This window comes from Sarcophilus harrisii, chromosome 5 (assembly GCF_902635505.1).
Source record: "Sarcophilus harrisii chromosome 5, mSarHar1.11, whole genome shotgun sequence".
In the NCBI taxonomy this organism is placed as follows: Eukaryota; Metazoa; Chordata; class Mammalia; order Dasyuromorphia; family Dasyuridae; genus Sarcophilus; species Sarcophilus harrisii.
In genome coordinates this window covers 94,437,071-94,464,737 of record NC_045430.1, presented here as the reverse complement: position 1 = coordinate 94,464,737, position 27,667 = coordinate 94,437,071, and the positions used below count along the sequence as shown (strand labels likewise).

Here is a 27,667-nt window from a genome sequence, read left to right as displayed (position 1 = left end):
CTGTACAGGATAAATGAGCAATAATTAACAAAGGGTCACTAGAATTAAGAGAAGTTGGAAAAAGGTTGTTGTAGAAGTTGGTATTTTACCTGGGAAGGGAGCTAAGGAGTCACTGGTATAGATGAGGAGGGAGAGAAATGGATACCAAAAACTTGAAAGGGAAAAAAAAATACCAGACTTCTACCAGTGTAGTAATTCTTGGAAGAATGAGATGGAAAGTGAATTTTCTAATAAGATTACGTTAGGTAGAGTCTAACCATTTAGAGGAAGGGCCCTAGACCAACTACTTCCCTTTTCCCCAGAGAACCATTTGAGAGAAAAAACAAGGAGGATAGGGAGATTATTAAAAAGTCAATTAATGTAGGGGAAAGAAAGTAACCAGGAAAACTGAGCCTGATTTCATGTTATATTTTTCATTAATAAGTTTTCTTTAAACACAGAACATGTAACAGATTGATATACTCCCCTATCCCTCCCCTTCAACTAACCAACTCCAAAGACAAAAGTCTATAAAACAAATTCTACTTGTGCTGCCCTCAAAGAGGGCTGAGAAAACTTGTGCCCCCGCTTGCCCCTGCCCCTGGTAGCATGCCTCCACCTCATGCTTTGGCAGGAGAAGGGGGTCAGGGCTTCTTCCTTGGACCCTGGGGACTTGGGTGAGAAGCATATGGATGTTTAATGTCACATCTATATGAGACATGGGCTGTGCAAAGAGATGAGTTTCCTTCTCAATGGCTCTGACTAAATATAGCCTTTCTGGCTTCATTTGGGAAGTACCCAAGCTAAGCTGCCAGGGCAGACCCTCTGCTGCCTACTCTGTGCATCCCCACTCCCTGGCTATCTCCTGGTAGGGGAACTAGGGAGCTGGCCTTCCTTATCTACCTCCCAGACTTGCATGGAAACACTGCATGGAAGATGCTGAAGATGGAGGCATCTGGTTCTGGGCCCATGAGGCCAGAGTACCTCCTGCACCCCCTACACTTTTCCTTCTCCCTGGGCAGGGGGCACTGAAGTAAACTGGCCCCCTCCATAACTCTATTTTCTGGCCTGGGGGTGATGATTCTCCCTCTGTATCAGATCCTTGTCCTTGGGCCCGTACCATCCCTCTAAGCCCTCACCTTGGCTATCTGAAAAACTCATGTCTGGTGTCCTAAAATGTCTCATCCTCCCTCTCCCCATGCCTCCTCTTCCTAGGAGAGGAAGTGGGAGGAAATGGGAGGCAATCCCCCCACCCCCAGACCTTCCCTTCACATAATGGAACAGCTTTTGGCTTTTTCCTTCTTGAAGGTAGAAGAGATGAGTTCAGATCTGCTGGGAAGATGCAGGAGTCGTTTGGAGAGGCTGCGCACTGGGCTCTTGGGTGGAAGAGGATTGCCTTTGTTCAGACACACCATCGAAGCTGTCCGGAAGATGCTATGGACACTCTTTTCAGAAGTGAAGGCTGAACATTCCAGGTAAATCTGAGCACCTAGTTGCTTGGCTGTGGCACAACCCTGTGGAGAGGTGAACATCCTAGCATCTCCAAGTTGTTCAATACTGTTTCCTTCATGAAGCAGTCCTGGAAGGCTTTAACCTAAATTTCTTCCTGCTTCAGGACCAATGGGGACAAAGAGCAATCCAGATTCCTTTTCTGACACCAAAAAAGAATAACTCAACTGTTTCTTTGTGAAGTTTGTTTACATGAAACAGATGTTTATTGCTCATGTCAGGGATTGATTAGTAGACCGGAGCTATCCCACCACCTTCCACCTTCTAAATCTCTGCTATTTATATCTAAAGGCAGCAGGTAAAGGACTCCAGGGAGGGGCTGCCACAGTGTTGCCAAAGTGTCTTGCTTATCAGCAATCCCATATACTTGGCAACCCTCTTACTACAACCAACTCCTACACACACACACACACACACACACACACACACACACGCACGCACCTGTTCATGGGAGATAGGTGCCTGCTTCTGGTGGGACAGTTCCATCAGTGTACTCAGGTCCGTCCTTAAGTCTGTCTTACAGCCAATGAGCAGCACACGGGTGCTGGGACAGTAATCTAGAACCTCCATCTTCCACTGAAGGATTGTAGGCAAAGAGAAAAAGGGAAGGGAATATGTATTTATTAAGTACTTACTATGTGCTGGCATTATGCTAAGTAGAAATTTCATAAGAGAAGACCAAGGAATTAGGCAGAACTAGGAGAATTGCTAATGGATATTTTAATATCACCAAGTTCATCAACAGCCCTACCCTCCATCAGATTCGGTTTCCAGGAGAAAAAATAAGCAATGGGAGAGTGAGGAGTAGGGATTGGGAAATGGGGAAAAGACAGCCGTAGTTATTGCTCTTAGATCTTAAAAGGTCTTGTCCTGATTCAAAAATACCAGGAAATAAAAGTCCTATGATCCACTCACAAAACTGCAGCCAAAAATAACCCTTTTAAGTACAGTAGCTACAGTAAGTAGAGAAAATTCATCTCAGTGATATCTCTCTCAAAGGGAGATTTCCTTCTCTCTCTTGTCAAAAGATCCAAACCAAGCACCCAAGAAAAGAACCTTAAAGTTGGAGCAAGCAGTTCCCAAAGTTCTCAAGGGACCTTGATAGGGAATAAGTAATTTGTATTTTACACAGAAAAGGGAAAAAAAAGTTAACAATTCAATAACAAATTAGTTATATGTTAGTTAGGTTCTTTTGATCCCAGATTATCTGGCTTCAAGCTTCAAAAGAAAATGCTTCCAAAATGGTATCTTTCAATATAATTTTATTGCTTACTCTGTGATCTTACTGAGAAGTTCCCAAAGTCTCTTACCCCATTCCCTCTCTCTAATGTTACCAGTTTGGTAGACCTCTAAGGGAGAAGTACAATATAATGGAAAGACTACTAAATTGACAATTAGAAGACTGGATTTTCATTTTAGCTTCTCTCGTTGGGCAAAGCAACTTTACTAATTTGGGCCTCCCTTCCTCATCTTAAAAAGTGGGGGAGGGAGGCTGGATTGAAAGATCTCCCAGGTTCCTTCCAGCTCTAATATCCCAGGATTCTTGGAACCTCACCTTTTTGAGTGCGCTGTCAAGAGTCTCAGGGCGGCTGACGTCAAAGCACAGCAATACTGCATCTGAATCGCTGTAGCAGAGTGGACGGACATTGTCATAGTAGGGAGAACCTGATGGTGGGAAAGGAAAGGGAGGAAGGGAAGAAGAGTCAATGTATTCAGGGAATTGCTATCACTGTCTCTCCCACTGCTATCATAACCATCATCAGAGCAAAGGACCTGTCTATTTTTATGTAGAATATCAAAAAAATATAAATTAAAATCCTTTCCCTCTTTACATTGAGAGGATTTCAGGCACACGTTTTCTTTGCCCCCATATGCCAAAATATTCCCCTCCCCCTGCCCCTTGTCTTCTTTCTAGAGCAGTTAAGCTGGTCCTTTATAAAAATGTAAAAGAAGAAGCAGGGGGGAAGAGTGAGAGGAATGAGGAAAGATCAATAGCCTTTGTCCCCCAAATCCAATAGAGCCTAGAGTATAAGAAGAGATAAAAGGAGAGAGAGAGAGAGAGAGAGAGAGAGAGAGAGAGAGAGAGAGAAAACCCTATTTGAGGTTCCTTTCACTTCAGCAATATATTTGGTGCTAAAATTTAACCAGTTTCTTCATACAACATCATGTCACCAAGCCTAGTTAGGGATTGTAAAGGACACAATTTTCAGTGCTACTCGTTCTCCTTCCCTCCTTCCTGTTCCAGTGTCTCCCCTCTTAGGAAATGGCTCTATTGGTTATATAACAAGTGGTCCACATCCCTTACCATGGGGTCAAAACTGTGAAAGTTGTGGCATGAAGGGTAAAAGGGAAGGGGGGGGGAGAGCCCCAAGTCTCTAATATCTCTATCCCAACTTCTAAAATCCCCTCACAGGAAAAAGATATGATCAGTCACCAGGATATATATTAAACATATTAGGGCCAATAGCAGTCCAGATGTGGATGGCAGAGAAGTTGTCCTATGGCAAGGGGGGTTAGCTGTTAACCTGGGCGGTCCGATATAGGAGAATGCTGGGGACCAGACCAGCCTACCCATTTCCTTCCCAGGAAAAGGCACAGCATCAGCTTTGGAACCCAGACAGTCCGTGCTGAGAATAGCAAGCAGCCTTTCTCTCTGCACCCGCAATTACCATGGAAACTGGGGGGAATCCAAGCTTATGACAGGAACTGAGAAAAGGAGAGAAAGGACAACAACTCTCTCCCCTGCACCACAGCCCCCTTTTGAAGTAGGGTCATATCACTGCAGCACCGGGGAAGGAAGAACATTATGATACAAAAGGAATGGTGGAGGTGTGTGTAAGGGATTGAAAACAATACCTCCATTTTGACTTCAATCAGAACCCCCACCCAAGTCTGACAAGTAAATCATAAGAACAGATCTTTGCTTTAAACCCCTTCCTCTCAATGTGGACAATTTCTATCCTATAGTCCTCTATATTATCTTTTCCTTCCTCATGGACACCCAGCTGAGAGATGGAATTCAAATTCTATGGGGGGGGGTGCATTTTCTATTTTTTTTCAGAGGTCTGGGGGAAAGATAAAAATCCCTCTTCTCCATTGCTCCCCTGCTATGTATATGGAACCTGGAGCTGCAGTCTAAATCCTGGAGGGGTTGTGAGAGGAGGTGCTGAAGATGCACAACCCAGACCTGCAGCCCCTCTGCATTTCAGGTCAGCTGAGAGTAGGTAAAAGAGAGTATACAACGGTGCCAAGGTCCCTATCTAGACCACCTGCCACCTTTCCCATTTATTCATCACCGCCTGAGGAGAGACTATACAATAGAGCTTTGGGTGAATAGGGCATTATATTTCTGTAACAGGAGACTGTCTGACAGAGTTCCCCTTTAAACTCAGCCTGAATAAGTACTTAGGAGGAAGGACAGAAAAAAAAGGCAGAAAGATTTTTTTCTCCCTTTTTCCTTGTTTTTAATCCTTAATCATGGTCCTTGGCCCAGTTTGGGAAAAAGGGAACAGACATTGAGTCATTCAGAGATTTGGGATGGTCAGAAGTAAAGCAAAGGATTTTCTAGCGCAGAGAATCTGTGATGCTCTTAGAATCTGTGATGGGGCTGCAAAGACGTCATTTCTCCACATTCTGGGAAAACAGGGTGACTACTTTTGTCCCCCCTTCAGTGGGTGACATCTTTAGAGCCACCTCCTCCTTCACTAGACACTGTTTAAAAAGGAGCTCTGGACATTAAATGTAAACCATTTCCTCATCCTCCCAAACACCAGATAATGTATCTTCTTAGCCATGAGCTGCAGTAGGGATGCTCTGATACTGTCACTGCTGCCATCGTTGCAATGGAATATGTGAAGAATAAACCAGATACAAAATATCACACACACACACACACACACACACACACACACACACACTCCCAGTTACATGACTAACCTTCTCCCAATCTAATTCCTATACCCCCACCTCCACAAATTAGTTCCCTTTCTTTTCATTATAACTGTCTCCTACAATAGTCCATTCTTTTATTTAGTTTGGTGGGGAAGAGGGAAAAAGGGAAATGCCAATGTCATATCAAAATGCTACAATCCTTGACCTATGTCTAGTCTGCCCGGGGTCTATAGTACCAACACAGGCTCTTTCAATTAGCTGATTTTCAGCCAGCCCTAGAACTGTCTGGGGTTTGCCAACTTTGAATTCCCAAAACCATTCAACTGGCATGACTTTTCCTCTCTGGCCAAGAGAAAGCCAAAACCAAGATCCTTTTTTATCTCTATTCCCTAACCTCACTCACAGAGAAAAAACAGCTGCTACAGATAAGGGCAGAACATCTGGAATCAGCATTCTTACCTGAGGTGTCCCAGAGACTGAGCTCTACCCTTTGTTCCTCTGTTTCCAGACAGGCTGTATAATTCTCAAATACAGTAGGCACATAAGTCTGTGGGATGAGAAAGGGAAGAAAGCCACCATCATACCCTTCCCCAAGGCTCTTTTGCTTCCCAGTCCTTCAGCTGAGCTTCTATGGGCAGTGCCACTGTGTACCACCTTTCTGTAATAATGTCAGGTGATATGGGAGGAAAGGGAATCCCAGGTGAATAGGCATACTGTTCAATCTAACTAAGATACGGCCCCTCTCCCAGAGAGATAATCAAATATTCTTATTTTCTTTCATTCTATTTTCCTTTTTTAGGATGGGAGCCCGTTTTTATTTTCCCTAACTCCAGTCTGCATACGATCCATACAAGACAACAGTAGAAACTGGACTACAGAAGGCTGGTTGGGGAATGGCTCACAATCAGAAACCCTTAGAAGGGAAGGAATGGGTTTCAAGCAAGAGGGAAATCTAGACTTTTAAATTTTTAAAAATTCCTTTGGACTCCTTTCCAGAGACTGGGGCGGCCGTGGGGAAGGGAAAAGGGGTGCAAAAGAGGCAATGCAGAGGCTCCTCTGGGCAATGAGGGCTAATGATAGAGGACAAGAATGAGACCTGCAGGATGACAGAAGCTGGACAGGTCCCAGGAGAGCCTGGTCCCGAGAGCTCAGCGGTAAGTGGGTCGCAGCCGGGGACAGAAAGCACCAGGGTTCTGTTCGGACTGCCCAGGAAGGGAGGGGATGGTGGGCGCTCTCTCCGTTAGGCAGCTCACCTCTGGGTAGCAATCCTTAGCTAGCACCTGTAACATCGCTGTCTTCCCACATTGCACATCCCCTACCAGGACGAGCTTACATCTGGCCACAGCCGGCTGGGGGGCCCGTCTCTCCTTCATGGTCTCTTCGGCTTCCACTGGGACACAGATTTAAACAGGGAGAGGGCGACCCTTAAAAAAAGAACTCTAATTTCGACCCGAACCACTCCCCTACCTCCCTCCAACTGATGAAGAGGCTGGTATGACCACTTTATATCCTGACAGGTCAGCCAATCACGGAGGGAGGTGGCCCTCCCTCAGAGCCAATCCCTGAAATGGGATTTCTCCCTTCCCCATCCTTCCGACAGCCAATGGTGGAGGGAGCTGAGTCAGAGCCTTTTCTCCCCCAGTCCTTTTCCCCCTTAAAGCTGCAGTTTCCTGGTCCCCCCTTAAGAGGGATTCAGGTGCTTCCTTTTGCATCATTTTTGTGGGAGTGGAGGAAAAGGGGAGGAATTTGAACCAAAGCTAAACTTCGGTGTCAGCCAAGTAGTGCTGGGAAACTAGGCACAAACCGGCCCAGAAGGCAGGAAGTTACGTTACACTGGATTTTTGAAGGGACGAGTTTTGCCCTGAAGGAGATTTAAGGAACCTGCCAAAATTATTGATTCTATCCTAGGGTAGAAGAGTTGGCTGGCAAAAACAGAACCTGGTTCACCTCATTCTCCCGACCCTGTCTCAACTTCTTTTCTTTCTCGCTTTTGAGCTTTCTCCTCCAAGAAGCCCTCCTGGAGTCAAAGAGAGAAAAGTTAACTCTGAATGTGCCCCAGACAACAAACTATCTAAAACTGGAACTTTCAAAGCAGACGCTAATCTGGATTGACACAAGGAGTTTCCGCGTTGGGAATTCTCAATATTCTCCTGACATACACACACACGGAAATTTAAAATTCGTGTAAGGTGCTTCCCCACATTTGAGAAGAAGATTGGGGGTGAGGTGGGAAGAGAAAGGTCAGGAAAGATGGGAAAAAATAAGTCCAGAAATGTTCAAGCAGAAGCTGAGTGATTGTCAAAGATATCCTAGATTAGAACACACAATTTGAAGCAGGAGACTTTACAGGCCACCTGTAGACTTTCCTCTCCTAACCCCTCCTTTGACAGATAAACTAATGTCCAGAAAAGTTAAACAACTGTTAGTAAGAAACAAAACTTTTCAGTATTCAAATACAACCTTCTGAGTTTCTTTTTCTTTTTTTTTTTTTTTTTTAATAGCTTTTTATTTACGAGTTATATGCATGGGTAATATTACAGCATTGACAATTGCCAAATCTTTTGTTCCAATTTTTCCCCTCCTTCCCCCCACCCCCTCCCCAAGATGGCAGGATGACCAGTAGATGTTAAATATATTAAAGTATAAATTAAATACAAAATAAGTATACATGTCCAAACCGTTATTTTGCTGTACAAAAAGAATCGGACTCTGAAATATTGTACAATTAGCCTGTGAAGGAAAAAAAAATGCAGGAAGGCAAAAATATAGGGATTGGGAATTCAATGTAATGGTTCTTAGTCATCTCCCAGAGTTCTTTCACTGGATGTAACTGGTTCAGTTCATTATTTATTTTTATTTATAAATAAATATTTATTTTTATTTATAAATAAAATAAATGCTCCATTGGAACTGATTTGGTTCATCTCATTGTTGAAGAGGGCCACATCCATCAGAACTGATCATCATATACACTTGTTGTTGAAGTATATAATGATCTCCTAGTCCTGCTCATTTCACTCAGCATCAGTTCATGTAAGTCTCTCCAGGCCTTTCTGAAATCATCCTGTTGGTCATTTCTTACCGAACAATAATATTCCATAATATTCATATACCACAATTTATTCAGCCATTCTCCGAATCATGGGCATCCATTCAGTTTCCAGTTTCTGGCCACTACAAAAAGGGCTGCCACAAACATTCGTACACATACAGATCTCTTTCCCTTCTTTAAGATCTCTTTGGGATATAAGCCCAGTAGAAACATTGCTGGATCAAAGGGTATGCACAGTTTGATAGCTTTTTGAGCATAGTTCCAAATTGCTCTCCAGAATCAGCCTTCTGAGTTTCTAGCAAATCAAGCCCTATTACTTTTACACCAGATTGTGATCCTACTACAGAGCAAGTTTCCTGTTTAGGTACAGCTTGGATTGGATGATTTTTTTTTTTTTTTGGTCTATTCCAATTCTGAGATTCTGTAGATACAGAAAATGAATGTCACACCTATAACAAGCAGCACTTGTTAACTACACATAATAGTTAACACACTACACATATGGCAGGAGGTGCTAGTAAGATTTGTTCTAACCTGCTACATTTAGCTCCCTGTCTGAGTCAGGTTCAAGATCAATTGAATTGACATAGAAACCAGGATGGCACTTGTCTACATGTCATTAAGTATAAAGTCCAAATGAAGCTTGAATTAAGAGACTTCTGAGAGTTAGGAGCTATAGGACCCAAATCCTCAATTTACTTAACCTTTCCTATCTAAAAAGTCTGATTTTTTTAAAGCCCGATTTAAAAGAACATCTAAAGGATTACCATTAAAAAAAAAAAAAAAAAACCCTCTAAATAAGTAACTCATGATATTGGGAAAGGTCATACTAAGAGGTAATGGATTGTGTATCAATAAACCTGAATTCAATCTGGGTCCTCACAAGGAGTTTTCTCATTGGGAATTCCCAGTATCCTTCCTCTCCCTCCTAACACACACACACACACACACACACACACACACACACACACACGGAAACTAAAAATTCATGTAAACTGCTTCCCCACATTTGAACACTCATTTGCTTTATGATCACAGAAAGTCACTTCTCAGTTTATTCATCTGCAAATTCAATTCAAACATTTAAATACCTGCTGTGTGCCAGGCATTTTGCTAGGTGGTGAAAAATGGGAAAATAAGACCATATGATTGCTAAAGTCCTGATTACCAGATTTAAAATCTAGTCTATGAAAAATTGTAAAATAGGCAAAATTCCAGCTTCCTTTAAAGACGTGGCTTATTTGTTCTGTGCTGGTCCTTATAGAACTTTACTCTTCTTTAAAATTGGTAGAAAAAATTTTGACATCTCCACTATTAATATTTTAATTTGGATGTGAATATTATAGGAAGACTGTTTAGTTGGATTTCAAGATTTGTAGATTCTAATTTGTTGACATATTAGTCAGATCCTGTGAGCTTTAGTTATCTTTTAAACAAAAATACACATTTACTATGTAAGATACACTCTTGAATGCTTAAATCATTACTGATCATTACTATTCATTAAAAAAATCTTTTTATTATTATTGAAAAATCATAAGGTTGTAGGGATTCTCCATGTGGAATGTTTTAAAAGAAGAAAGGGTTGAGAAATGTCCATATATAGCATTTAAAGTATCATTATACAGAATACTTAAGGAGATGTCTCTTTTTAAGGGGGGGGGGGCGAAGTATGGTAAAAAAAAAACCCAAGAGGTAGCATAGATCCCCTTTATTCTGCCTTAGCTTGATATTGCTTCAAAGGCTTATCTCTAATGGCTGGGCGGGGGGAGGGGAGGGGAAGGGTGTCAATTTATATTTATATTTTAAATCTCTCTATGCTTATTAAATCCTTCTATTTATAGAAACATTTTCTGAGAGAGTTATAAAATTGTTTCAAGCATATCTGACTCTTCTTGCTCCCATTTTAGGGTTTTCTTGGCAAGGGATTTGCCATTTCCTTCTCCAGCTCATTTTATAGATGAAAAAAAATTGAATGATTTTTCCAGGATCACAGTTAGTAAATATGTGAGGTAAGATTTGAACTCATGTAGATGAGTTTTCCTGATTACAATCCCAGTACTATTCCAGTACTATCCCAGTACTCTATTCCCTGCACCATCCAGCAGCACAGTTGGAAAGGAATACTATTTCAAGGTACCACCACTGGGTTTATGATTTTGGAATGAAATCATTTCCTGCTCTCAAAGCTCAGTTTGGGTTGGAATCACAAATTTTCAGTGCTCAAGTGAGAAAGGAGAAATATGTTCACTTCCCTCCTGGTCTGAGCTCCTGGGCAATTCCTGGCTCAGGTTTGGGTACATTTTCTTATGTACAATTAAGTTTTGGTAAACTGTTGCTGGATTCAGTCACTGTCAGCCAGATGAGAGGTTCTGCAGATTGAGTGACTGAACTTCAGGCTCCTTTTTGACTTGGAACTCCTGTCGTTTTATTCCACAGCAGACTTACATACTGGGCAATAGACTAGGGTAGAGTTTCTGTTTTGCTCTCTGGGAAATGTAGTCATACAGCTACATTTCTGGAACTTGTTCTTTGCTCAGTTCACAGGTAAGACCTATTCTCTTGACCACTCCTCTCCATCCTGGATTTGTGATCCAAAACTGGATGGTAGACAACAGAGTTTCCAGATGCTTCTCATTCTGGCACCTGGAGCTAGTTTTGGGATCCTCTGGAATCACTTTCTGCATCTGTGCTTCCTGCCTTGTTGGCAAGAAGGGTCTTCTTGGCCCTCTTTTTCTTCCCAGGAACTAGAATACTCCCCACAGCTGTGGACTCCTGTCCAGATCCCAATTCCAGTGTCTGTAGATCTCTCAATCTCTCTAAGCTACTCTAAACTGGAAGAATGATTCATTGTGACATTTTCTTGGCTTTTCTTATCAGAATTTGATTTGGTGTATTTTCTAAGTCATTGAGCAGGAGCTGTAACTGGGTGAGTTAGACCAAAATGCTTCTTATTCTACCATCTTTACTCTGCTCGATAGACTGAAATTATCAGTTTAAGAGATCTATGAGCTTTGAGACAATACTTCTTTATTTTTAAATTTTTTTGGCATTTAATAATATATTATTTTCCCACACATATGCAAAGACAGTTTTCAATATTCACCTTTGTAAAACCTTGTGTTCCAAATTTTTCTCCCTCTCCTCCTTCCTCTCCCCTCCCCAAGACAGCAAGCAATCCAATATAGGTTAAACATGTCCAATTCTTCTAAACATATTTCCATATTTGTCATGCTGTGCAAAAAAAAAAAAAAAAAAAGCAGACCAAAAGGAAAAAAAAGCATGAGAAAGAAAAGAAAACCAAGCAAACAAACAACAAAAAAGTGAAAAGTGAAAATACTATGCTTTGACCCACTTTCAGTGTTTGAGGTTCTTTCTCCAATGTGAATGGTACTTTCTATCACAAATCAGTTAGAAGATAATATTTCTTTAACAGGAAAGTAAACAAAAATGCACACTTTCCTCTGGACATTGCTAATCAATTCTTGGGAGTGGGGAGTAGGGAAGGCTTCTGATTCCCATTGAGGAAAGGGAAGAGGAGCTGGTACCCAGAGATTGGGCATCCTGATGATGCTTTTCTCCTCATAAGTGGCTAGTTATTCCAGCTTCAAGCTTCCCTCCCTCAAGACTTACAAAAACCCTAGAAATCCAAGTTCAAATGTCACCAGCTGGTAAACTTTGAGATGGGGGTTTGCTTGAATCTCTCATCTTCATAGAAGGATTTGTAACATAGTGTTTCATTATCAATTTGATAAATGTCAACATAAACATTTCTATATAAAAAGAACAGAAAAAGTATAGTATATGAAACTATGAGTCTCTATATCAAGCAGCTTTTTTAAAAAGTACATAGTAAATTTAACATCAATTAGAACACTGTTCTACATATGTATCCCCTTCAGTCAGTCAGTCAATATACATTTATTAAGCACCTGCTGTATATCAAGCACTGTGTTAAATGCTGAGTATACAAGAAGTAACAAAAGGTGGTCCTTACTCTCAAGGAGCTCACAGTTGAATGGAAGAGACAACGCAAACAACTACATAGGAACAAGATACAGAGGGTATATTGGAGATAATGATTGACAAAAGGTGCTAGAATTAAGGGGAATCAGGAAAGGCTTCCCATAAAGAAGGGATTTAGTAGAGGATTTAAAGGAAGTCAGGGAAACCAAGAGGCAGATGAAGGGAGAGAATTCCAGGAGTAAGAGACAGCCAGAAAGAATGCCTGGAGTTAGGAGATACTCTTTTGTGTCAGCAGAGAAGTCAGTCAGTATCAAGGGATCAGAGACATGAAAGTGAGTTAAGTGTAAGGGAAGGGGCAGATTAGGAAGGGCTTTGACTTTTAGACAGACTTTATAGTTGATCTTATGGGAAATAGGGTGTCATATATTTTATTTTTAAATTTTTATTTATTAAAGAACAGGGACTTTTTTATTTTTTTTAAGTTCCAAATTTTTTCCCTCTCCATCCCCTCCTTAATCTGAGAAGACAATAAAAACTCTACCACAAATACATGTAGTCATACAGAATACATTTCTTCATAATCCATGTTAAAAAAAAAAAAAGAAAAGGAAAACATGGCTTAATTTTCACTCTGAGCCTATTAGTTCTCTTTCTAGAGATAGCATGTTTTATCACAAAATTTTTGGAACTGTCATTGTATTAACTAGAATTGTTAAAACTTTTCAAGATGATTATCTTCACTGTAATGCTGTTATTAGGTACCTTGTTTTCCTGTTCTGTTTACTTCCCTTTTCACTATATATATATTGAATTATATATTCAATATAATACATACACACACACACACACACACACACACACATATATATATATATATATATATAAACTATACTTCCAAGGTTTCTCTAAAACCAACTCTTCATTATTTCTTAGAGAATAATAGTATTCAATCTCACTAATATACCATAACTTGTTTGGTCATTCCCCAATTGATGGGCATCTCTTAAGTTTCCAATTCTTTGCCACAACAAAAAAAGCTGCTATAAATATTTTTGTAAACATAGGTTTTTCTCCTTTTTCTTTGATTCTTTGAAATACAGACCTAGTACTGGTATTGCTGAAGGTTTTTGGTTAAGCAGTTTTGGAGGTTTTTCAGCATAGTTCCATATTATTCTTCAGAATATTTGGACGATTTCATAGCTCCACCAACAATGCATTAGTGTGCCCATTTTCCCACATCATCTCCAAAATTTATCATTTTCCTTTTTCTGTCATCTTTTATGGTTGTTGTTCAATCATTCAGTAATGTCCAACTTTTTGTGACCCCATGAACACACCAGGCTCTTCTACCTTTCACTATTTTCCAAAGTCTGTTCAAATTCATGTTTGTTGTTTCTATGATATTTCCCTTCCATTTCATTCTCTACTATCCATTTTTACTTTTGTCTTCAATCTTTCCCAACATCAAGGTCTTCTGCAATGAGTCCTGTCTTCACATTATATAGCCAAAGTATTTAAGCTTCGGTTTCAATTCTCGACCTTTCAAGGAATAGTATGAATTTATTTTTTAATTATTGATTGATTTGATATTTGATATCCTTGATGTTCAAGGGACTTTTTATTTATTTACTTTTTTGGCTTTTTATTTTCAAAATATATGCATAAGATAGTTTTCAACATTCACGTTTTCAAAACCTGGTGTTCCAAATTTTTTCTTCCCTCCTTCTCCCACCCTTTCCTTAAGCAACAAGCAATCTAAACATGTGCAATTCTTCTATATACATTTCCGCAATTATCAAGCTGCACAAGAAAAATCAGATCAAAAGCGGGGAAAATGAGAAAGAAAACAAAAAGCAAATAAACAACAACAAAAAAGGTGAAAATACTATGTTGTGATCCACATTCAGTCCCCACAGTCCTCTCTCTGGATTCAGAAGGCTCCCTCCATTACAAATCTATTAGAACTGGCCTGAATCACCTTATTGTTGAAAAGAATTACATCCATTAGAATTGTTCATTACATAATCTTCTTGTTGCTATGTACAATATTCTCTTAATTCTACTCATTTCACTTAGCATCAGTTCATGTAAGTCTCTCCAGGCCTTTCTGAAATCATCCTGTGGATCGTTTCTTATAGAACAATAATATTCTATAACATTTATATACTATAACTTCTTCATAATATCCCTGTCCTGTGGCTCTCTTCAACGATGAGAGGATTCAAACCAGTTCCACTTGTTTAGTGATGAAGAGAGCTATCTACACCCAGAGAGAGAACCATGGAAACAGAGTGTGGAACATAACATAGCATTTTCACTCTCTTTGTTGTTATTTGCTTGCATTTTGTTTTCTTTCTCGGTTTTTCTTTTCCTTCCTTCTTGATCTGATTTTTCTTGTGCAACAAGATAACTGTATAAATATGTATACGTGTATTGGATTTAATATGTATTTCAACATATTTAATATGTATTTACTACCTGCCATTTAGGGGAGGGAATGGTGGAAAGGTGGGGAAAATTTGAAACAAAAGATTATGCAAGGGGAAAATTAAAAGAAAAAGAAAACCAACTAACAAAGAAAAATAAATAAATGCTATTCCTGTCCTCACAGAGCTTATATTTTATTGGGAGAACACAGCATCTATTCAAATAAGCCTGTATGTGTCAACTATTACAAGAAGCTCTTTCAAAAACAATATACTGTTCTTATATCTTTAAAAGCCAAATGGAATATTGTGAGAAAAGCAATTTGGAGTTACAGTTGATAATATCTTGTTATGAGAAATTTCTCCCTGTGAGCTTAGGGAGAGGATTTATTTTATTTTGTTTTGTTTTGTTTTTAACTAATCCAAACCTCCTTGTTTTACACATGAGGAATCTGAGTCAGATAAAGATCAATTCTGTTTCCCTCTCCCTCCCAACCCGGGGTGGAGGGTGGGAGGGCATCTCAGCAGTTCGTATCTCTGCTAAATTCTGAAGTTGAGACTTTCTGATTCTAAGTCTAGAGCTAGAGCTGGAGAAGAACAGAATATTGAGTTTCACATTTCTTTCTTGTGACAATTTCCTTAACTGCTATGTTATGAAAAAAAATTATAAAGGGAATTCTGTGAAAATTGTGAGAAATTGGCAGACAATATATTCTGGAAAGAGTATTTCTTATAAGGACTGAAGAGAGGAGAAAAAAAGACTAACAACATTTCCTGAGAAACTCTTATCTTAAGGAAAAATATGAAGAGAATTTTTGAGAAACTTCAATAAGTATCTGAGGTGAACTAAATGGTAAAATTTTATTTGTAGAGTGAAAAGAAATCTAGATGGATCATTCTCATTAACATATTACAAATATTTATTATTTATTTCACTTGTTAATAAATTATATATTCAACCATTTTAATATTTATGTAAAATATTAAGGGATTTTAATATGTAGAAAAATGAAAATAATTACTATTGGGAAAGGAAGTTTTCCAGTTTACTTAATAAAAAATATTTAATGAACTGAGATATGGAATCAAACAAATTAATTAATGAGGAAGTTGAAATATTAATTAAAAAGAAAATATACATACCTCTGGATTTTTGTAATACTTGATTAAAAGTTTAATAAGATTAAACATAAGAACAAGTCAGGTATCAAGCTATAAAGGTTGTCCTCTAATCCTGCTATCTGTGATAATATTTTGTTATTAAAGAATTTTTGAGATGGGAGAATATTGACAACTATGGTAATCAAAAAAACCTTGATGAAGAAGGTACTTGAGCAAAATTTTAAAGGAAATAAAGGATATTGAGGGCCAAAGAGGAGGAAGGAGTAGATTCCAGACATAAGGTTAAATCAATGTGAAGGTATGCTCAGGAGATGAAATATTATCTATGAGAAATAACAAGAGGACCAATTTGGATTATAGAGTGCAAGAAAGAAAATGATATATAGAAGGTTAAGAAAGTATGTTGGGATCAAGTTGAGAAGGGTTTTAAAAAATTAAAGGTATTTATATTTGCGCTTAGAGGCAATAGGGAAACACTAAAGTTTTTAAGAAAAAGAGTCACATGATCAGGCCCATATTTCAGAGAAAATTACTTTGACAGCTATATGTAAGGTATATTGAAGGGGAACAAAGTTGTGACAGGGAAACCAATAAGAAAACTATATTATAATTCTCCAGAAGATATGGATGATGGGAGTAAAGAAGAATGTGGAGTCAGATGTGCCCCAAATTTGCTAATTTGAGTGACTAAAAAGATTTGAAGTGAATAATTAGTTTACATTTGGACATTTGATTTCAAATATCTATAGAACATCTAGTTTAAAATATCCTCTCTGAAATACTTGATTAGATCTTAGAAGAGACAAAGGCTCTTCTACAAACATACACACATAAACAATCAATTCTTATTTTTCACAGATTCAATATTTGTAAATTCTCCTACTTGCTAACATTTATTTTTACCCCTCCAAGTTGATGCTCTTGGTGCTTTTTCAGTGATTTGCTGACATGTTCAGAGAGCCAAAAGAATTGATTGTTGGACAGGTACAATCTGGCCTAAGGTCAAAAAAGATGATGCTCTACTTCCTTGTTCCTGCTCTCATAGTGTAAATATTCCACTACCATCATTTACCATAACTTATTGAGCCAATCCTCAATTAATGGGCAGCCACTCAATTTCCAGTTCCTTGCCACTACAAAAAAATGGCTACTACAAACATTTTTGCACATATGGATCTTTTTCCCCTTTTTTATTATCTCTTTGGGATATAATCCCAGTAATGACACTGCTGGATCAAAGGGTATGCACAGTTTGATAGCCCTTTGGGCATAGTTCCAAATTGCCCTCTAGAATGGTTGGATCAGTTCACAACTCCGTTAATAATGAATTAGTGTCCCAGTTTTCCCACATCCCCTCCAACATTTATCTTTATCTTTTCCTGTAATATTAGCCAATTTGAGAGAAGGGTAATGGTACCTCAGTCTTAATTGAATTTCTCTGATCAATTGTGATTTAGAACATTTTTTCAAATAACTAGAAATGGTTTTAATTTCTTCATCTGAAAATTGTCTTTTCATAACCATTTATCATTTGGAGAATGGTTTGTATTCTTCTAAATTTGAGTCAATTATATCTATTTTCTAGGAAGTGATGGGACCAGTTATCAAGATCTTAATGTTTTTAGAAAAGAAGGTAGAAAACCTTACCTTTAAATGGCTACTTGTAAAATGTAATGGAGGAAATAGAATTCAATAATTCCACGAGACAACAAGAAATATCAGAACCAAGTCTAAAACTTAAAAAATAAGATTGAGCCAGATTTTTTTTTTTTTTTTGTCCTTAACCTTCTCAGCTAAACTCCAAAAAATTTCCCAGGAAGTACTTGACCTATTATCTTAGGTAAAGTGGCGGTTATGTTAAAACTGTATTGTGTATTTTGACCACTCCCTTCCCTCTACCTTCTACTGAGTATACTAAGTTTATAAGTAGCCTACATAAAGGGGCCCCTTTATGATTAAGATTATAAAGGGGAGCCTAGACCACATATAAATTGTTCCAAAGATCAGAGGAACACAATTTATAAACTGTATCATAAAGTAACCAATAAAATCTTATCCTTCTAATATGTATGGAATCAGGGAAAGACATCTAGATTTTTGGTCCTATGATATGTAAGTCTCAGACAAGTTCTAGACATAGTTAAGATTAAAAGAACTCCAAAAGACGCTGACAATTTTCAGATAGGGTAGACATGTTAACCTTAAAATTTTACTGACAATGTTGAAATGATTTGGATATGTTAGTGAATGCATCTCAAGGTAACAGGTAGGAGCTGGTCCATTCTCCAAAAAATTCTATAAAAATGAACAAAATTCAAAATAGAAATTCAAATTCCTACCCTGACCACAGCATTCTTCCATCTCTATCAGGTCCATGCTGGCTAATGTTCTCAATTTTAATCTATGGTTGTGGGAGAATATTCTGCCTCTCTCCTTTCTTTTTCTCTAACACTGCTTCACTTTGTTCACTATCCCACCCTCTGTCTCAATGCTGTCTGCTTCTATCCTTTTTCTACTTGTCTCTGTTCTGCTATTTGCCCTCACATCCTCTGTGTCTGATTAAAGTGTGATTGCCAACCCATTTCCCACTTGTGATCTTTCTTGGTGAGTACCTAAAGAACCAAGTCGTCCCCATTTCATAATTTCGTAATTTAATCAATTCAGCAGCTTTACTAAAATTCTCTTATAACAGTAAAACATCATGTACATTAGAACATAAGCTCATTGTGAAGATTGTTTCATTATACTTGTGTCTCTGGTACCATGGAGCAGTATTATTTTGCCAAATAATAGCAAAAACCCCTCAATAAATCGTTATTGATTGGTTTATTGATATACTGTTGAGTCAGTGTAGTATATTGACAAGAGAGCTTATCTTAGTAAATATGATTCAAATTTTATTTCTGACACTTTTTAGATGTGTCATTCTAAGCAAGTCACTAGTTCTAAGTATCAGTTTCTCTATATGTGGGGATTTGTGTCTATATCCCAGTGGAGCTTTTAAGTTTCCATGAGCTAATGTGTTTGAACTCATTTGTTTGAACACATTTTATTCATTTATTCACTATTTTGAACTTGGCAAATGTCAACAAACATGAACATTTCCTTACATAAAGAAGAAAAGAAAAAGAGAATTATATATGAAATTATGAATTTCCATTGCATGAGATCCAAAGCTGTCTCATTCATCTGTGTTTCCTTCCAAATCTCTTTCAGGGTAATTCATGTAGAGACAGTGAAGTCCATCCTTTTTCTGAAGATTCCTCTGGAGGTTCACAGGATATGGCATCAGTTATGGATGTGTCACTCTCATGATCAGCTGGGCTGGCTTCTTCAAAGGCTCAGCACTGGGTAGACAGTTCAGCTGGGCTTGCTGCTTATAGGGTGTGTTATCTCAACTGGATGTTTTAGTCCATTTCTGGACTAGGCCAAGCAGTCAATCACGTAGTCAACAAGCTCTAATGAAGCACTAGCTCTGTTCCAGGCCCTATGCTAAATGCTTGGGATACAAAGAAAGACAAAATTAGACCTTGATCTCAAGGAGCTCATATTCTCATAGCAAATCATTTGACTATTGAGCTGGTTCTTCAGGGGGCTGGGCTGCTACTATGCTTGACTAGACAGGTCATTGGGCAACTGTTGTTAGACTTGGCTGGCCACTTTACCGCTATTTCTGGGATAGTCTAGGCAAGTTGTTCTGCCTCTGGTCTGCTGATGCCAGACTGGAATAAGTAGGTCACTTGGTTACTGAACTGTATTCAGATACGCACACACACTACTCAGCTGTTGGACTCATTTTAGGGAACAAGATGTCTGCTGGATAGATTGAGCTAAGCTCCCTCTCACTCTGTGCTCTCTTCAGTTCAAGAGTTATGGTGGATTTTTCTTTTTTTTTTTTAACCAGAAAAAAATTTATTTTTTGACAATAGCTTTTTATTTGCAAAATATATACAAAAATAGTTTTCAACATTCATCCTTGCAAAGCCTTGTGTTACAAAAAATTTTTTTATTATTATAGCTTTTTATTTACAAGTTATATGCATGGACATTTACAGCATTGTAAATTTTACAGCATTGACAATTGCCAAACCTTTTGTTCCAATTTTTCCCCTCCTTCCCCCCATCCCCTCCCACCAATGACAGGTTGACCCATACATGTTAAGTATGCTGTGCAGAAAGAATCAGACTTTGAAATAGTGTATTATTAGCCTGTGAAGGAAATCAAAAATGTAGGCAGACAAAAATAGAGGGATTGGGAATTCTATGTAGTGGTTCATAATCATCTCCCAGAGTTCTTTCACGGGATGTAGCTGGTTCAGTTCATTACTTCTCTATTGGAACTGATTTGGTTCATCTCATTGTTGAAGAGGGCCACATCCATCAGAATTGATCATCATATAGTATTGTTATTGAAGTGTATAACGATCTCCTGGTCCTGCTCATTTCACTCAGCGTGTTACAAAATTTTTTCCCTTCCTTCTCCCCACCCCTTTCCCTAGATGGCAAGTAATCCAATATATGTTAAACATATACAATTCTTTTATATGTATTTTCACAACTATCATGCTGCATGAGAAAAATCAATCAAAAAAAGGAAAAATGAGAAAGAAAACAAAATGCAAACAAACAATAATGAAAAAAAATTGAAAATACTATGGTGTGATCCACACTCAGTCCCCACAGTCCTCTCTCTGTGCAAATGGCTCTCTTTGGCACAAGCCTATTGGAATAATCCTGAATCACCTCACAGTTGAAAAGAACCATGTCCATCAAAATTTATTATCACATACTCTTCTTGTTGGCATGTATAATAATCTCCTAGTTGAACTCATTTTACTTAGCATCAGTTCATATAAGTCTCTCCAGGCCTGCTGAAATCATTCTACTCACTGTTTTTTATAGAACAATATATTCCATAACATTCATATAACTATTCAACCATTCACTCAGCTTCCTTGCCATCACAAAAGATTGTTACAAACATTTTTGTACATATGTGTCCTTTTCCCTTTTTTTATGATCTCTTTGAAATGCAGGCCTAGTAATGGAACTGCTGGATCAAATATGCACAGTTTGATAACTTTTTGAGCATAGTTCCAAATTGCTCTCCAGAATGGCTAGATGCATTCACAATTCCAGCAACAATGTCCCAGTTTTCCCACATCCCCTCCAACGTTTGTCATTAACTTTTCCTGTTATTGTAACCAATCTGAGAGGTGTGTAGTGGTATCTCAGAGTTTTCTTAATTTGCATTTCTTTGATCAATAATAATTTAGAGCATTTTTTCATGTGACTATAAATGATTTTAATTCCTTTATCTGAAAACTGTCTGTTCATTATGCTCAGAAAGTTATCAAACTGTGCATACCCTTTAACCCAGCAGTGTTACTACTGGGATTATATCCCAAAGAGATCCTAAAGGAGGGAAAGGGACCTGTATGTGCAAAAATGTTTGTGGCAGCCCTCTTTGTAGTGGCCAGAAACTGGAAACTGAGTGGATGCCCATCAGTTGGAGAATGGCTGAATAAATTGTGGTATATGAATGCTCTGGAATACTATTGTTCTGTAAGAAACAACCAGCAAGATGATTTCAGAGAGGCTGGCGATACTTACATGAACTGATGCTAAGTGAAATGAGCAGAACCAGGATATCATTATACATGGTAACAACAAGTCTATACAACAGTCAATTCTGATGGATGTGGCTCTCTTCAACATTGACATGATTCAAACCAGTTCCACTTGTGCAGTGATGAAGAGAGAGAACCATGGGAACAGATTGTGGAATACAACATAGCATCCTCACTCTCTATGTTGTTATTTGCTTGCATTTTTTCTTTTTCAGTTTTTCTTTTTCTTCTTTCGTGATCTGATTTTTCTTGTGTTATTAATTAAACAATTGGTTCTGAGCCCCTGAATTTGCCCCAAAGGACCTCAAGTTCCTGATTTAGCAAAGAATCCACATTCAGATTACAAGAGAAATAATAACTTTTATTAAAATCATCAAAGAATACATGGAAATGTTGACTTTAGATATAAGACGAAAAGATGATTCAATTTTTGTTGGCTTTCTCTGCCTTTAAGTCTCTCAAAGAGTTTGTCTTAGGTCCTGATAGATGCAGCCCACATGAATGATGAAGGTCTTGCCAGATCATAAAAACAATGACTTCCTCTTTCCCCAAATACTTCATTTCATAACAGTTTTGGAGTCACTCAAGATAACTATAACTATTTCACAATTTTGTTTTTCACAGTTAATTTTCCATTATTCTGCCACCCTAAGTATACTTCCTTACTCTGATTCTCTGTAAACAACCAGAATTTGGAAGGGGGGAGGGAGGATCACAGGAGGATCTAGCTAAAACTCACTCCAGCCACTTACTTTAATTTATTGAATAAATTGAAGAAACTTTTTATCCCAGTGTTCACTTACCTCTTTCTATATAGCTTCCCCTACCCTGTCACATAAACTTAACTACATATCAATATTATCAGCTTTACAATGTATTAAGAAATGTATATTAAGAATGTATGACAAACAATATAAAGTCACTTTTAAATACTTCAATAAGGTATTATTGAATAAGAAGGATCACAGTCAGTTCTATCAACTGTAGCTCCTAACATTTTTTCTCTGGAAATAAGAGTTCTGTTATTCAGCTCTATTGGAATGTCAGTCAAGAATCCTTTTCTGCAAGATAAGCTTTAAGCTCAGTTTCTCAGGAAAGAAGTTTTCTCAGCACTTTCTCTCAAACAGTTCCTTTCTAGCCATGACAGTTAACAGTTTCTTTAAAATGACAATATAACTGCTTCTCTCCTAAGATTTTCTCTTAAAGATGGAGTAATGGTATCTAAAATCTCTGTAGGAGTGACTATTAGAGCATATATGTGCATATGCATATTTATGTGTAAATAGATACATTACACAACTGTCTATATATTAATTGGGGAAAAGGAAAGAGAAACCGCATTTAGGTAGCATTTGCTATATGCTCTACTAAGTGCTTTTGCAAATATTTCCTCATTTGGTACTCACAACAATCCTTTGAGGTAGGTGCTACTCTTATCCCCATTTTACTGCTGAGGAAGCTGAGGCAAATAAAGGTTAAGTGACTTGCTCAGGGACATACAGCTACTAAGTGTCTGAGACTAGATTTGAACTAAGATCTTCCTGACTTCAGGCACCGAGTTCTACATATACTAGCTGCTCAGCAAGCAAGAATTCTGACATTATTTCTTTTGGGGTTCAACAATGGCAATACATGTGTACTTCTACTGATACTAGGCTGACTTAATATTTCACCTTGAATAGATAAAACTAGAATGAACTGATTTCCTCACATTTAGTTAGCTCCCAGTCAGCTAAACACTGTATTTCATAACAGATACGTATTTCACTGATCTTTTATTGCTTTTAATTCTGTGGTTTTTAATACTAGCTATTATTTTTAAGAAATACACAAAACTTGTAGTGCATTTTATAATAGTTTTGGAGTCACTCAAGATAACTATAACTATTTTACAATTTTGTAAAAATTGTATAAAGATATTGTAGTAGATTTGGTATGAATATATCAACTATTTCAAGAGTGATTTTAGACCATAATGAATACAAATTAACTACACCAAAGCTCAAAGGAAAGTGCTGTTGAAAATGAAAATGTCAACAACAAGCTACTGCTTTAAAACAGCTTAATAAGTTCTTAGAAAATAAGCAAAGGCCTTTACAAGTATCTGACATTTCCATGTGGTTTTCTTAAAACTGGAAGAACATTGAGAAGATAAGACTTTGTGGTTTTTGTTTTTGTTTTTGTTTTTACTGCTAATCATTGCTAGGAAGAAAAAATGCTTGTTGTGAGTAATACAATATCTGAGACAAGAGTCTTGATTGGAAAAAGGAAATTTTTCCTCTTGAAGCTCACTTTTTCATTGAATTATTGTCAGACAAAATTATTATCAGGGGAAGTTCAAGTGAGTCTCTAAATTCTAGGCATCTTCAATTCTTATGAGACATCTACCCCAAACATTCTTGTGAGGAGGGTTTATTTCCCATGGATATATAATTGTTCTCCTCATTGAAGGAATAAAGAAATCTTATGTATTGATACCGTGAGAAGCAAAATTCTTCCAGAATTATGGAAATTTCATCTCCCAGTAGAGATGGAATACTGCAATTAAACCTTGTACAATGCCACCTGTCATGAAAGACTGAGAATGTTATCCAACAGATAGAGATAAATATGCTTCAGTAGCTTGGGAAATCTTTTGATTTAAGCCCCATTAAAAACAACACTATGCAGTGTAATAAAAGCTAGGATTAGGGAAATGGCCTGCTCATCAAAGGTGTGCTAAAATAGCCAATGTGATATTTGATTTCATGATAGAAAAACTAAAAGATATATTTCAGAATTTTGTGAGTTCAGTGCCAAATCATATGTAAAAAATGACTGCAACTCCTAATACATTATTGGTGGAGCTGTGAAATGATGCAAACTTTTTAGAAAGCAATTTGGAATTATGCCAAGTGTCTAAACTGTCTATATACTTTAAACCAGAGACTCCATTATTGGACTTTTACTCCAAGGAAGTCAATGATAAGAAGAAATGATAAGGGCTGACATGCTCCTGACAAAAGAATTTTAAATTTAGTCCAGCCTGGACAGTCTCTAACCCATGTGTGTCCAGAGTCAAACAAAGCAGAACAGAGGTAGGATGAGTCAGGAATCAAATAGTAATTTAATTTCAGAGTGAGGAAAACAGGTTTGTGAGCAAAGTTCTGAAAAGGAAGCTTAAGAGCTTATGGAAGAGGAAGGGTTTTAAGCATGAAAACCATAAAAGGTGAGACTACAACACAGTCATTCTTAGGTATTGAGTATATTTTCCACAGCTGACATTTTTGGAGCACACAATAGATATTCTTGTGTCCTATGTGAATGGGCTATAAGTTATTAGAATTTTTGAGCCTTGTAATTTTCTCAAGTTGTTTGAGTCATTTGTTGAGCCTTGTGATCATTTAGCAGGGGGTAGAACCAGAATTAGCAAGGTGGAAATAGGAGTGTAGCACCTGGTTCAGTTCACTTAGCAGTACAGGGATTTTTAGAATATCAGGAGATTGATCACTTTCTGCAGCAGCATGTCAGTTGAAGCCCCAGTTCTTAGGCCAGGATCATCTGGGAAATGGGAAAATTTCCACAAATCCAAATAGCTACTATCTCATTACGCATATTATATTATTAATATGAAAATCATAAATTCCATGGCAGCATTTGCCAGAGGGTGAGCTCAAAGGATTATTGTTATGTCAAGCTCAAAGCACAGTCTATTTGCTGGACCTTAGCTTTGGAAAATGAGGCGTCTCCTAAAATCTTATCACTCCAATATATTTATAGTAGCACTTTGTGTGTGTGTGTGTGATAACAAACAGTTGGAAACAAAGTAGATAACCATCAATTGAGGAATGACTAAACACATTGTGATACATTAAAGTAATGGGATATTTACTGTGCTGTAAGAAATGATGGATGCTATGAATATAAAGAACCATCTACTCTCTCATGTTGTTGTTCAATCATGTCAAACTCTTGGCAAGGATACTGGAGGGGTTTGCCATTTCCTTCCCCAGTGGATTAAGGCAAACAAAGGATAAGTGGCTTCTAAGGATCACACACCTACTGAGTATCTAAGGTCAGATTGACAGTCAGGTCTTCCAGATTTCAGGCCCAGTACTCTATTTACTGAGCCTGTTAATTGTCTCATCTTAAACATTAGCATAGTCCTGTTTACTAAGTAAGCAGTTAATCAGTTTAATCATGTATTTATTCATTTGCTCACTCATTCATTCATTCGGGATGAATCAAGAAATAACTTTGAAAAGCAGGACATTGGTGAGTGACTTCTATAGGCCACATGAACTTCTAGTGTGTCTCTTCACATATATAATATAACCCTACCCTTTCCACCATGGGTGTACCACAGCAAAGCCAGTCTTTAAAGTGTGAGCATTTACGCCTTGGAAATAAAGGAAACATTAGAAATCAGGGTTGATTTTTTAAATCTTAAGACTTAAGAAAGTGGTGAAGAAAATGTTAATATTGCAACTTGAAGTTAAAAGTATGTTTCATATACCTACATCTCCCAGAAGAAGGAATCATACTCATTCATTCATTTCATCAAAATGACCTAATATATGTTTTTAAAAAAATATGGGGGGCAGCTAGGTGGCGCAGTAGATACAGCACCAGCCCTGAAGTCAGAAGGAACTGAGTTCAAATATGATCACACTTAATACTTCCTAGCTGTGTGACCCTGGGCAAGTCACTTACTTCCAATTGCCTCAGCAAACAAACAAACAAATAAAAAAATAAAATTAAAAATTAAAAAATGTTGGGCACTAACATTTATTCTACTTAGACAATGAAGAAATAAATTCTCCATGTGGAATTAAGCCTCACACATTGAGAAAGTAAATTTTGTGATAATTATGTCTTTTGAAGTAATTCTTCAAGAATATTGAAGTAATATTCTTTAGTAAAAAACCAATCTGACTATTGAGGGTGACTCGGTACATGGGGCCTCTACAATGCTTGAGGAAACTACCATAGGGCAGGTTGGAACCATAAGAAAAGAACTTAGAAGTATATCCCAACTCTGCTGTGCTAAAAGAACCTTAGGGGAAGAAACAGTATTTGAGCTTCAAGTGGGGAGGCCAGGGCATTTCCTTGTTACATTTGCATTTAGCAAAAGGAATGCTTATTATTGTTGTTATTTGTCTCATTGATTCAATTACTCAAGATCTGGAACTTGCCTTTTGGGCCCTTCTGCCTGTCGTGGGGATCAGGACCTGGTGAGAATGAAGATGGGCTTGTTAGGAAAAAGGATGGTAATGAAGGAAGGAAGGAAAGAAAGATTTTATCTTTCTCATTCTTATTATAAGGTTGATTCCTATTATACAGAGGAGAAGGAATTATGGCTACATGGAATGAGTTTGGGCTGGGTTCTGGGTCTGGAAAGGAGGAGGGTGTAAAAATTATCTAGGATTCATTGCTTCTTGGCCAATTACTATTGGAAAACCTGGTGACTGAATTAACAAAAGCAAAACTAAATGAGACCAAATTAGTTATCCAAACAGGAGGTGGAAGGATCAGTAGATGAATTTTTTGACAACCCATTTGAAAGAAGGTTTAATTTGCAAATATTATTTCATTGATTTCTCATAACATTCCCAAAAAGTTGCTATTATTATATCTGTTTTACAAATAAAGAAACTGGGAAAAACAGTTAAATGATTTATCCAGTATCACAGAGCTAGTAAATGTCTCATTCTGGCCACATTTGAAATAAGGTCTTCCTGTCTCTGAGCCTAGTCTCTTCTTCTTGTTGTTCTTGTTCTTGCTCTTGTTCTTCTTTCTTCTTCTTTTTCTTTCTTCTTCTTTCTCTTCTTCTTCTTTTCTTCCTTCTTCTTCTTCTTTTACACTTTTTTATTTTCCCAAATACAAGATAGTTTTCAATGCTCATCTTTACAAAAGCTTGCGTTCTAACTTTTTTTCCCTCTCTCATCAGTCACTATCATCATTATCTATCACTGTTGAACCTTAATAGAATGTGAAGCCTCCAGGAAATTGGTTTTTTTTTAATATTGAAATTTTCTTTTTTTTTAATTTAAAGCTTTTTATTTACAAAACATATGCATGGGTAATTTTTCAATACTGACCCTTGCAAAACC

At 37.7% G+C, this 27,667-nt stretch overlaps 1 protein-coding gene across 1 annotated transcript; it reads right to left on the bottom strand.

The window, feature by feature from the left end:
- Nucleotides 1-388: 388 nt before the first annotated feature.
- RND1 (Rho family GTPase 1) lies at nucleotides 389-6,876 on the bottom strand. Its single transcript, XM_023500943.2, has 5 exons — nucleotides 6,633-6,876; nucleotides 5,839-5,926; nucleotides 3,044-3,153; nucleotides 1,930-2,064; nucleotides 389-1,493 (listed from the first exon to the last, which is right to left on the bottom strand). The coding sequence occupies exons 1-5, from the start codon at nucleotides 6,750-6,752 to the stop codon at nucleotides 1,248-1,250; spliced, it is 699 nt and encodes a 232-aa protein (XP_023356711.1). The 5' UTR covers nucleotides 6,753-6,876; the 3' UTR covers nucleotides 389-1,247.
- Between the last annotated feature and the right edge of the window lie 20,791 nt (nucleotides 6,877-27,667).

Excerpts from the sequence above, each read along its gene's own strand:
- RND1 (XM_023500943.2), bottom strand. The coding sequence starts at position 6,752 with ATGAAGGAGAGACGGGCCCCCCAGCCGGCTGTGGCCAGATGTAAGCTC. Across the intron at positions 5,927-6,632 it reads CTAAGGATTGCTACCCAGAG|ACTTATGTGCCTACTGTATT; the intron begins GTGAGCTGCCTA and ends CTCATCCCACAG. Across the intron at positions 1,494-1,929 it reads CACCTATCTCCCATGAACAG|GGTTGTGCCACAGCCAAGCA; the intron begins GTGCGTGCGTGT and ends ACCTCTCCACAG.